The following is an 11,479-nucleotide window of genomic DNA, read 5'->3' as shown; positions in this document are numbered from 1 at the left end:
TAGGTACTGTTGGGGCCATGTATGGACACCACTTTTCCGCTATAGCTGATAACAAGCAAACATTGTTTCAATAGACTCTGGCCTGCTTCCAAGCTCTGTAACCCTTTTAAACCTAATCTAGACTCTAGAACCAACCCTTTTCTTCGGTGTTTTTGGTATATTTGCTCTTGTTGTCAGCTACTGTGGAGAAATTGGTGGCTACTGATCCAAGAGTGGTGGATACTGATCAATTTCCTCCTGATCTAAGTTGAAACCATAAGCTTGGGCCACTTGTACGTCAATGTAAGACCTCAATGCCACTTCCAATATAAAACTAGAACCGCCGCCAACTCGTCACGTAGATCGTAGACCCACATACTCGATCTTGAATATGGCGCGGCTGAAAGAAGGAAAGCAACAGATTGGCCTGAGTAGAATTGCTCAACGCATATACATGCGCCGTGGTCTGTCACAGACGCACCATCTCAAGAGAGATGTATCCACAGGTGAGCCATGCGACCAATTTAGTGGGTAGCGCTGACGCGACATATTTCAGGTCTTGCAGTCGCTAATGAATTCTTCATCAAACCGACTGCCCTACTTGAAGATGGCTCTTTTGGAAGCTATTCGTACGACGTCTGTTGGTACGACTGCTGGGTCCGTTACCAGATGGAGTCCCAGCCACGAGAGCTATATTCTGTCCTCCAAGAAACTGAAGCGAAACAAGCCGATATCCCAATAATGGCATTCACCACCATCTGGCGCGAAGTGTGGGTACAGGCCTCATCGAGCAACTCAAACATTGACAGTATTGTCACTTGTCTTTTTGATAAGAAATTGGTGAAGATACATGATGATACTGAGGCTCTGAGGCATGCCACGAACCTTGTCTTTGCGATAATCGGGTGGCAAACAATGTTGTACAAGCCGGATACGGGGTCTTGCCCGCGAGCCCAGCTAGCCATTGCTGACGAGACTGATGGACACTGTGGATATGCCTACATGAACCTGCGGCAAGACCAAGGTGCCTCGGGGAAGACTTTGCATGAGTTTCTCATGGGATTTGGTATGCTGTTGCCAGGTTACAATTTCAGCACGTTGGCTTCAGATGATGACAAGAGGGCTCTCGTGGTAACAAAAAGTGTAACGCCGGACTCGTTGAACATGCATCTTCTTACTAGTATTGGTGGTATCCAGATCAAATGGACTGACAGCCTAGCATGCCACCTCGAGTTTGACGCCGATTCGAGTATGCTCTACTTCTTCCGATTTCCCACATTCTGCGCAATCAATCTGCTCGGCCAGGAGAAGTACCAGACCAAGTCAACAATTTATTCTTGTGCAGCCCCGCCAATGGCTGCATCGTTCTGGGCAACCCATGAGAATATCAACGACCTACTTCGAGAAACCTTACTTTCTTACCGCCTACTCTTTGGACAGAACAAAGCATCTCGACGGCTGTTCCGCTCGTTGGACCCGTTTGGAGACTTGCCTGAAGGATGCAAAGACCGCAATCTATCGGAACTGTGCGGCAGAAAACAAAGCAACTTCGGAACCCAGCTAACAGAGCGTGATTCGTACATCCTAAGTAAAGATTTTCCTATCTTGCGTATTCGACTGGCAGTCCTCGCACACCATTTCTCCAACAAACGTCCGAAGACATGGAAAGAATTGTGGAACGATAAAAGAGATTCAGCATCGTGGTTCACTTTCTGGGCTGTCTTGATCGTTGGCGGAATCGCCATCATTCTTGCTTTCGTGCAAGTCATTCTCCAAATTGTACAACTCGGTCTTCAGATAAAGCAATCCTAATTCCGCTCACACTTTTCGCTCAGCCCAGCTTTGGATCACGCCTTTTGCAGTCGCGGCATACTCCTTCAGAACCACTTCCTCGCCACAAAGAAAGGTGTTTGCCTGAACGAATACCCACTTCGGCTCCTGTTTCGCTAGAACAATCTCCCGCCATGCGAGGTGCTCTGCATGGACCCATGAAAGCTCTTCATAATACTCGCGGCATGATTGGACATCCGCAGTACAACGGCATAAATGCAATCGAAGTAGCATGCGACCAAGTGCAGGCTTCCCATGCGAGACAATCTTCGATCGATCAACACGTACAGTGAGCCTTTTGATTTGCGCGTTGTATTCTACGGTGACGCAGCCATTGCTGTCAGTCAAAAGGCATTTCAGGATGGCGAAGTGAGCCTGTGATCGTCAGCTATGGTTTGCAACGCAGTGATAGGGTTGTTTTACTCGACTGTGGGCCTGTCCCCACTTCTAGAACGGAAATGTCAGTACGTCTAGTCGAGCATATGCGTTGGAGGAGGTGATTATCTTACCCTATCCTCAACGTTGAAATTTGCCAGCCCACGAAGTCCATCTACCCCAAGCTGCAGGTATAGGTTATATGTCACTGCATACTTGTTAGCAGTACCCTTCATGTATTATATTCTCATACCTACAATCTGCGGCCGTAATTTCAGAGTTTTCGTCATAGCCCAACAACTTGAGTAATTCCACATCATCCATAAGATAAGCTCCCACGAGCTCCGCTCTACATTCATCCACAGTTGTAGCTAAGTCGCCAAATTGGCCCGTCCACGTCTGTCCCAGTTTGTACCAAGTTGTGATAGGCTTACCAGACAGGGGATTTACTGGCGGATTATGAATGTCGAAATTGAACTTGCCGTCCGACTCTTCGGTCATCATTCTTCCGGTGCCATGGCCGAGAAGTTCGTGAAGAACGACCCACCAGTAATAGGCAGGGTACTTTGCTCTTTGGAAGGAGTCGAGTTCGGCAGGATCGATGAAAGGGCTCCGATGTGCTTTGCTCCCTTCAGCACTCATACGATTTGCAATTATTACGTTCTTGAAACCGAACTCGTCACGGATATCATTGTACTGTGTAACTGCTTAACAGCTGGCTGGTTAATTGAACTTTTGCACATACATTTGGCAAGTTGATACCCGGGAATATGATACTTGAGCAATATGCGAGAGCTGTACATTAGTCGATAGTGCCAACTTTTTAGCTTCCAAACTTACAGTGAATGCTTGTAAGATCCGGCGGCTCAAAAAGAGCTTTTTCGAAGGGTCCTTTGCCATCGTTCTCATCGTTTCTAGCCCAAGGAAGCCTCTTGATGAAAATGTCAGAATTCTCGACAAGTTTCATCAGTTTTGATGTTTCCTCAAGATCCTTGATTGCTACTAGACCTTCGAACTCTGCGCGAATCCCGTATGGATCTCTATACGGTTCCACAAATCCGAAGATGTTCTCAACGCGAGGGCTCTTATCCGTAATCCATGTTCGTTGCGAATCACGATAAACCTCCAGATCGCCTGTTCTGAAACTTTCGATATATTGAGACAAGAAACGCTCCTGTTTCTCATTGGCTGCAAATTTCTTCGCTTCAGATAAAGAAGCGCAGATCCTTGCGAGCTCTTGGGAGTGATCACCTCCTTTGACTTTCATGGTAGCACCGAGGCTAGGTATTTCGAGTATAGATAGTTCACTATTGTGCTCGACAGATGCTCGTAAGACCTCGAATGTATGCGCATTAGGTCCTGATACTTTTTGGATCCGTGTATTCTCAGGAAATATTGAATGTTTCTCTAACAAGCGAGAGACCGCTGATATCTCGTCCCTAGTAATTATGGACTCTCCCGGGTAGTATGCGCTCTGAGATGTGTCGCTAGGGAATCCTAACCCGTATGGTGGCATGATTGTCATCGCATTAGAGATCTTCTCATAAAGATACTCAAGCTTGGGAGACTTCTTCGACAGCTTTGTCAGTGCGGAAGAATAAATTGATGGCAGGAACTTCTGATCGCCGGAGCCCTGCAAAAGATTTCAGATAGAACCTTGTTAAAATGGAGCGTAACCAACATAGTAATTCCCAATGTTCGAAAGGAATGTTGCTGCATAATCCAAAAACGCGTCACAGTCCTCTTGACTGATGCATTCTTCAGCGACAAGCGCATCCCAATTCCCCGAGCAACTCCAATAGAGCTCAATTATAAAATCGAAGATATCGATTGACTCCGGCGATACCTGGCGGAGGATGATCCTAGCTCCATGCCATGCCGCTCTTATTTAATAATTAATGAGTTAGCTTAGCCTTGCTTCTCTGTTCCCCTTGCAAGAACATACCGTGCCATATAATGGGCATAATGCTTTTCTTTCAAAGACAGGCTGTTGAAAGCCTTCGAGATACCTAAACTGTGTATAAGTGGTCGGGGTACAGACATTCCGGTCGTTGTGATGAGAACGAATTCAATGACTGACGATATGAGCTTTTGGATAATTGAGCGGATTCTAGAAGTGCAGCATGCGGGGTGGCGGGGTTAAGGATTCGTTGGTCGAACAATACGGGTATCTCAACCGACCAATTTGATTATCCTATCATGATAGTATTCATAGGTGATTCAACGAGCATAATGCAAGGATATCACGTCCCTTTCGTAGTATTGTACTTCATAGGCACGCACTGATGACTGGTTGGAAGGCGCCTGAGCGGCATCCGCCTTCCTGCACCTGGACGAACTAGGCTCACCAATGAGGGCCTCGTGTATACACAGTATGTACGGAGTACTGATAATCCATAGACTTAAAGAGGCTCGGATCAAAGACTTCTGATAATGCCCTTGACATGAATCTCACCTCCTATGTGAACGCCTTTTGCTTCCCTTGTAAAACCATGTCCTTCGTTGCGGGCATACTAATTAGCTTAACATTGGCCAGCGACAGGCTTAGCTTGAACGTTGCGCAAACTGCCTATAAAGCTGATCGTGTAACATCCCGATTCCCACAACCACAACCACATATGAAGGTGTAAGAAAAAAAAGAAAAGGAAATGAGATGAAGATCAGGGTACAGGTATAGCCCGTCTTATGCTGTCCGAGCAGCTTTTTGGCCATAGAGAGATCTAGTATGTGCCGGCAAAATCATACCTTTGTCATGTTCAGGTTGAACCGTGGGCTAGGGAACATTGGACATCAGATTAGTTGTGTACAGTACCATATCTCCAAACAAGACTTGCATGCATCTTGAGGCCTTTTTGGTTACCTCTGTAGTGAGCAGCTAATTGTATATATGACCAAATCAACATCCCAGCTTCAATCCCATCCTACCTCCCTACACACCTCACTGAACCTTGCCCCTCGCATCCACCTGCCAAATCTCCTCAATGATCCCCTTACGATGCGCATAATAGCAATCATGCAAGTTGATCGTCGGATCGATATGGCTCGGCACCATCTCGACCTTATCTTCAACGTCCAAATCCTCCTCCCCCTCATCCCACATCAAACTCCCATGCTCGTCCCCCAACACCCCATACCTATACCCTGACTTCTTACACTCCGCAAGCCCACTATCCGTCGTCAAACTCTTCAACCCGGCGTCGATAGTCACCGCCTTAGGCCCTTGCTTACTTATCACCGTTGAAAGCACCGTCAAACTATTCGAGTACTTCGTCCCGATGGCATTCCGGTAATCCGTATCCATGAAGAGAAACGACCCCGGCTGAACCTCCGTCACGCCAGGCACACTGACACAGAACTCCGCCGTCCCCGTTCCTCCGGTCGTCACAACCTCAATCGCATGGCCGTCCTGCCTAAACGCATCCGCGGTCTGCGTTAGCACGGCCATAGACTCGAGACACAGCGTTTTCCTCTCCTCCCGGTCGTGCAGGTGCTGCAGATGCCCTTCGTACCCCTGCACGCCGATCAACTTCAAATGCTTCAGCCCGGCGACATGTCTCGCGAGTTTGCGCGCTGGCTCCCCGGGCTTCACGCCCGTCCTGTGGAGCCCGACATCCAGGTCGATGAGCGTCATGATCGGTTCTTCGATCCCGCTGGCCGCCAACGCCTCGTCGATCTTGCTCGCGCCCGCCTCGCTGTCCACGACGATGCGAATGGAGCGGTATTTGTGGAAGAGCTCGACCAAGCGGCGAACCTTGGGGGCGCCGATGACTTCGCACGTGATGAGTAGGTCGGTAAAGCCCAGGTCGCAGATGACTTCGGCTTCGCTAAGTTTGGCGACGCAGCCACCTTTTGCGCCGGCGGTGTTGAGGCGCCGGGCGAGGAGCGCGGATTTGGTGGTCTTGAGGTGTGGGCGAATGGAGACTCCCGTCGGGAGGAGCTGCGACATGAGTTTTGATATGTTGGATTCCATTTGGTCGAGGTCGACGATCATGGATGGGGTGTCCAGGCTGGTGATCGGATCACCGACTTTGGGGTTGTAGGCCATGGTGTGGATGGTTTCTTTCTGGTCACTCTATGCTAAGGTGTATGGATGATTCTAAGCAATATGTTGGTTCAAAATAAAAACTTGAGGATGTTGATATAAGTCTCCTGTAGAATGGAGTGATGGTGGATGATATTGCTCCGTATTCCGGGCTGTAACCAATCCGGTAAGCCGGCGGGATACTGCCTCCTTCCTAAATCAGCGATTCCTGTGTAGATCTATCCCGCTCATCGTGACTCTTCATCGTTACATTTGCTTTCATTTTCCCCTCATACAACGTATTGACAAGACAGACATGTTGTTCCATTCGAAGGTGGCCTTGAATTCGTGAAGGAGGAGGTCGATCTTGGTTCCGTTACATGCCCCTCTTTTCCCACCTTTCATTCGGATACTACGTAGCATCTATGTTCATCAGACCTTTGTCCACTTAATTATTCGCGGTAAGTTTCTTGTTGTCTCATTGCCGTATACTTGTATGTTGTCTAGAATAGACTTCTATAATAGTAGTCGACAGATTCCTTCTATGATTGTGCCCAAGCTACATCTACTTCTGCTCAACATAACCAAAGATTGATCTACAAATGGTTGCGCCAGACCCGCCATGCTGTATGCAAATATGCATATGTCTATAAACTCCATTCTTCGCTCATAGCTGCCTTTCTTGATTCTATAGATGCTGTCGCTCGAGCCCAACAAGAGAGACGCTTCTTGCCATAGATAAGCACCTCTAACGCAGTCACCCGATGCAATGTCGCTGAAAGCACCGCACACCTACACCCAACCACAAAGTCAAATTAAGCTTCAGTCCTAATTCAACCCATCAACGCCTCCAACTAACTTCCTGATCTTGGTCATCAACTCCGGAATCCTGAACGGCTTACTGATAGCGTCATCCATCCCCACCATCCTCGCCTGCTCGACCTGTTCTCTCCTCGCGTTGGCGCTGACCGCAATGATGGGAACGTGTCCGACGATCTCGCCGCTCTCTTGGAGTTCTCTTATCCTCTTCGCGCACGTCAGTCCATCCATGACAGGCATTTCGACGTCCATGAGCACGACCGAGAGGTTGAGCGGGGAGTCGGTGGTGGGCGACTTCCAGAATGACGTTTTGGACAGCTCGGCCAGTGCTTCCGCGCCGTGGTTGGCGACCTGGATCGAGCACCCACGTTTCTTCAGTTGCGTGCTAAGGACTCGTTGGTTTATCAGATTATCTTCTACTATAAGGATGTGGTAGGCGGTTACGGGTGGCGAGAGAGGCGGAGGCGGTGGTGATGGTGTTGCTGTCTGTCTCGACGAAGAGGCTGTGACATTCTTCGTGTGATCTGCTTTGGTACGGGTGGGAAGACCACCTGCGCTTTTCGTTGCATTCCTTGAATTTCTTGCATCGTACCTGTGAGGAGCATTCGCACGGCGGGATTTGATATAGAATGTGAATGTGGATCCTTCATCTTGCGAGGAGTGGACGCCAATGCTGCCACCCTGCATTTCCGTGAGTTCACGAGAGATGAACAAACCGAGGCCGGAACCTCCATACTGATGACTGTGAGTTTCTTGAAATCTCGAAGACGGGTTTCGGGACTTACTTGTACGTGCGTTTTGGGTGTTGCCTGCGAGAACCGCATGAAAAGCTTGGCCTTGTGGTCAGGAGTAAGACCGCACCCCGTATCTCGCACCATGAAATGTAAATAGAATATATCACCACCCTCACATTCGTCCTGCTGTAGGAAATCCTCTCTCAACGCTTCTTGAGGGACATATTCAATTCCTGGCCGTTTGTCGGGGCCCTTTGAAGCACCCATGATGACCTCAACGTTCCGTAAAGATTGGTCCTGTGTGAACTTGATAGCGTTCGTAATGAGATTGATCAGAACCTGAAGGACACGACTTGGGTCTAGGATTGCCCAGTCAATTCCCATGTCGGCCACCGATGCTTCGGTCTGGACCTCGAGGCTGACACCGGCCTTATGAGCTTCGCCCTTGAACATTTTCAAGGTGTCCTGAAGTAGAACTGATGGCTGTATTGCTATTGGGCTTATGATCAGAAGTTTTGAATCCAGCTTCGAAAGCGTGAGGATGTCGTCGACGATACGCTTTTGGTGTGTGGCACATGTCTGGATGGTATCTATCGCTTCCAGGCTCGAATCGATCAGGTCTTTCAACTTGCACACGAGCGTTCCGTCCTCCCGAATAATATCTAGCATCTCACCCAGTGAGGACGAAACTGAATCGGCGCATTGTACCATCGCGCTGAGAGGGTTACGCATCTCATGGCTAGTCATGTCGATAAAATTCTCCTGCTGCCTCTTGGACTCTAGAGCTTCCTCGACCCTAATCTTTTGGATGGTTTCGGCCCACTTTAGATTCGAAATATCTGTCAGCGTACCGATAATGGACTTTGAATTTCCTTCTTCGTCCACTTCGGCCGTGGCAGTTGCCAATATCCAGGTGGGGCTCGAAAATCCATCAGGTCCAACCCATGATTTTTTCAGCCGGAAAGAGAAGGCATGCGGCCTCTTCTCGCGCAGTATGATCTCTACGTCCTTATATATGGTCTCTATATCTTCCGGAAGAATGACATCTGGCCACTGGATTTGATCATTTGGTACCTTCGGATGGCCAGTGATCTCGAACCACTTGTCGTTACAATACTGCATTTCCAAAGTGGGATTGAGATAATAGAATCCGATGGGCGCGAGTTCAGTAAAGCTTGCTAAGCGTCGCTCTGCCTCCACACGCAGTAGTGCCGCTCGTGTTGCTTCTTTCTGTGCAGAAACATCTGTATTGCAGCCTGAAATTCCGATTACGGTACCGTCTTCGGACTTGATGGGTACGCAAGCAGACAGAATCCAAAGATAGTCTCTTGTATCTTCTTCGCTCCCACTTTCCTTGTCAGGATTCCGCTTCCATCGCATTTCGAATTTGACTGGATTGCCAGCGACGAGGGTGTGCCACTGAGCCATGGTCTTCTCGATATCTGGAGGGTAGACTCGCTCGACGAATGTAAATTCTGGGGCATTAGGATCTGTCGGATAGCCACTTTGAAGGAAATACGCATCCTGTTACACGTTAGACCGGCTTGATTTCGAATGCCTTGAACGCACTTACGTTAGCATGGACCAATTTTCCATTCACATCAAACTCGAAGTACCCAAGTCCAACCCTATTCGCAACATCGTGGAAATTCTGCAACCTCTCTGCGACATCGTTTGCCTCTTGCGTGAGCACCGCGACCTCTGCGTTGAGCACCTCACGATCCTTCGTCGCCTGCTCGATCGCGCGTTTACGACCCCTTGCTTCCTCTTCATGGAGCGCAACAGAGCCCGCCGAAGCTCCGAGTAAATTGGAGTAAACCTGGATCCAATCTTGATACTCCTCGTCAAATGGTCGACGCGTATTCAATCCGACGCATAAATAGCCAGAAACAGTGTCGTCGCTGATCCGCAGAGGGATGACAATGAGGGCAATGCCAGGATCTCCAAAAGCTCTCTTCTCTACATCGTCAAAGATATCATTCGGCAAAATGCCATCTTCTTTCCGGAAGAGACTGGCAGATTCTCTCTTGGAACTGTATGACAGCGCACGCGCTAGGCCCTCATCTTGCTCTAGATCTAGTGTCTTCGGAATGGAGGGGTGGTCCTTTCGATATCCAATCGTCCATTCAAGATTGCAAGTTTTGGGCGTACTTCTAAAGGAGCTAACTGAGCTGGTGGTATCGAGTTCAAAGGTGGAATAGAGTATCGCAGTCGGGAAGTCATACTCATACGGCTTGACAGATTCGTGAATAGCCGTCCAGAAAGTCTCAGCATCTCTTGCGGTGCTCGTCAATTGTCCTACTCGCAACAATGCGTTCACACGCCGCTCGAGCAATCTCTGCTTGGTGACTTCCGTGACGATAGAATACAACCCATCAATCGGACCAACGAGGGGGACCAGACCCCACATGAAGAAAGCCTCCTCAACATAGCCGTACCGCTCAACCATAAAATGATATTCTTCTTCCGGCGCGTCGATGAATTCCGCGCCCCGCGTGCGCTCAACGGTAGCATTGACGGGGTCCGCTACTTCAGGCCATGCGTCTATTATGCTCCGGCCTAAGATTTGGGGATGTCGTCTCCCGCTTACGCCAGCGTAAGCAAGGTTATAGATGATGATGTGCTCAGGCCCCAGAAACAAAGCGCCAGGCCGCGTCTCGAGCATGAGCGTCGTGACAAGGAAGCTCAACTCATAGCCCCACTGATCAATCGGACCCAACGAGGTCGCTGCCCAGTCGATGTTTCGGATGTAATCGATGTGCTCACGAAGAGCGGGCGACTGAATCTTGACCGAAAAGATCGTCTCCGTTGGGCATGTCAGGGAATTGGATTGCTGTGGCGTTGGAACGGAGCCGGGGTTTGGGGATGGATGCAACTTGTCGAGAGGGGGCTCCTTCTTTTCGGACGCAGTCACCACGAGCCATCGTTGGCAGGCCAGGAATTTGGACCAGCGCAGTCTTCCATGCAAGAACGTTGATTGTTCTCGTGTGGGAGCCCTGCTATCTGGGTGCCACCAGTCTCGGAAGGCGTTGTGAACATGGATTGATGAGGCGATGGGGGCAATGGCGACCAAGGCCGAATTGACGTGACATATCGAGGCGGGTCGTTCATGACAGTCGACGATGAAAGTAAGCCTGGGATCGCTATCGTAGAGCTGGCGAATGTCGACGGCCTCCATGTTTGGCCCGATAAAGGCCACAGGACCTTGAGGTATTGTTTATGTCAATGCATACACGTGCACAAGGATCCCGATTTTCTATCTCACAAGTCACCGAGCCATTGCGTCATGCTGTAGATTGTGGTCACGGTCACAGTCCAGTAGTCGCAATCGCAGATCTAGCGGGTCATAACGACACACGATGATTGAGAGAATGAGTTTGGCGATTGGCGTAAGAGAAGGAATAATAGGCTGTGAAATTGGTCTTGACTGTGGAAAAACACTATCCTTCCCGCATAGACGAAAGCGGCAACCATGGAAATCCTGTCTCAAAATTCGATTGTCCGTCCATGGGGTTCTGGATCTCCATCGGCAACTATGCCCGGGCAACTTTGCCGGCTGGGGCGTGCTAAGAAAATGCATAAGAACGGTCCATTTCTTCCTGCTTTCTTGGAGACGGGTAGACGGTGGCGGTATTTCAACACCTCAATCTTCCTGCTCTCCTCCTCCCATCTTTTTTTTTCAGTCTTTTTTGATGTGTGGTTGCGGGACTCGGAGGTACAT

General features: G+C 49.2%; 5 protein-coding genes across 5 annotated transcripts; 1 reads left to right on the top strand and 4 right to left on the bottom strand.

Moving 5' to 3' along the window:
* The first annotated feature begins 363 nt into the window (after window positions 1–363).
* On the top strand, window positions 364–1,972 carry BU24DRAFT_440329 (uncharacterized protein). Its single transcript, XM_033530361.1, has 2 exons — window positions 364–485; window positions 536–1,972. The coding sequence occupies exons 1-2, from the start codon at window positions 371–373 to the stop codon at window positions 1,789–1,791; spliced, it is 1,371 nt and encodes a 456-aa protein (XP_033385665.1). The 5' UTR covers window positions 364–370; the 3' UTR covers window positions 1,792–1,972.
* BU24DRAFT_343291 (peptidase M49, dipeptidyl-peptidase III) lies at window positions 1,798–2,187 on the bottom strand (the record flags this gene model as incomplete). Its single annotated transcript, XM_033523359.1, has 1 exon — window positions 1,798–2,187. A coding segment is annotated over one exon (390 nt), but the record flags the coding sequence as incomplete, so codon positions are not given.
* A 122-nt stretch (window positions 2,188–2,309) lies between these two features.
* Window positions 2,310–3,700, bottom strand: BU24DRAFT_343162 (peptidase M49, dipeptidyl-peptidase III; the record flags this gene model as incomplete). The annotated part of the gene is made up of 4 exons (XM_033523355.1): window positions 2,310–2,392; window positions 2,442–2,880; window positions 2,930–2,979; window positions 3,025–3,700. 4 exons carry the CDS (start codon window positions 3,698–3,700, stop codon window positions 2,310–2,312), a joined length of 1,248 nt encoding a protein of 415 aa, XP_033385663.1.
* A 1,160-nt stretch (window positions 3,701–4,860) lies between these two features.
* BU24DRAFT_420362 (uncharacterized protein) lies at window positions 4,861–6,330 on the bottom strand. The gene has a single exon (XM_033527450.1). The coding sequence runs from the start codon at window positions 6,227–6,229 to the stop codon at window positions 5,123–5,125; it is 1,107 nt and encodes a 368-aa protein (XP_033385662.1). The 5' UTR covers window positions 6,230–6,330; the 3' UTR covers window positions 4,861–5,122.
* A 344-nt stretch (window positions 6,331–6,674) lies between these two features.
* Window positions 6,675–11,135, bottom strand: BU24DRAFT_420361 (putative histidine kinase HHK14p). Its single transcript, XM_033527449.1, has 3 exons — window positions 9,332–11,135; window positions 7,810–9,282; window positions 6,675–7,759 (listed from the first exon to the last, which is right to left on the bottom strand). The coding sequence occupies exons 1-3, from the start codon at window positions 10,934–10,936 to the stop codon at window positions 7,034–7,036; spliced, it is 3,804 nt and encodes a 1,267-aa protein (XP_033385661.1). The 5' UTR covers window positions 10,937–11,135; the 3' UTR covers window positions 6,675–7,033.
* Window positions 11,136–11,479: the final 344 nt, after the last annotated feature.

The sequence above is a fragment of the Aaosphaeria arxii genome (genome assembly GCF_010015735.1).
Source record: "Aaosphaeria arxii CBS 175.79 unplaced genomic scaffold BU24scaffold_3, whole genome shotgun sequence".
NCBI lineage: Eukaryota > Fungi > Ascomycota > Dothideomycetes > Pleosporales > Aaosphaeria > Aaosphaeria arxii.
The sequence above is the reverse complement of the archived record's forward strand: the minus strand, read 5'-3'. Positions and strand labels throughout refer to the sequence as shown.

Bases quoted from the DNA above. Each gene is read 5' to 3' on its own strand.
- BU24DRAFT_440329 (XM_033530361.1), top strand. From the start codon at position 371: ATGGCGCGGCTGAAAGAAGGAAAGCAACAGATTGGCCTGAGTAGAATT. The intron at 486-535 runs GTGAGCCATGCG...GACATATTTCAG, and splicing joins CAAGAGAGATGTATCCACAG to GTCTTGCAGTCGCTAATGAA.
- BU24DRAFT_420362 (XM_033527450.1), bottom strand. From the start codon at position 6,229: ATGGCCTACAACCCCAAAGTCGGTGATCCGATCACCAGCCTGGACACC.
- BU24DRAFT_420361 (XM_033527449.1), bottom strand. From the start codon at position 10,936: ATGGAGGCCGTCGACATTCGCCAGCTCTACGATAGCGATCCCAGGCTT. The intron at 9,283-9,331 runs GTAAGTGCGTTC...AACGTGTAACAG, and splicing joins GAAAATTGGTCCATGCTAAC to GATGCGTATTTCCTTCAAAG. The intron at 7,760-7,809 runs GTAAGTCCCGAA...CACAGTCATCAG, and splicing joins CACCCAAAACGCACGTACAA to TATGGAGGTTCCGGCCTCGG.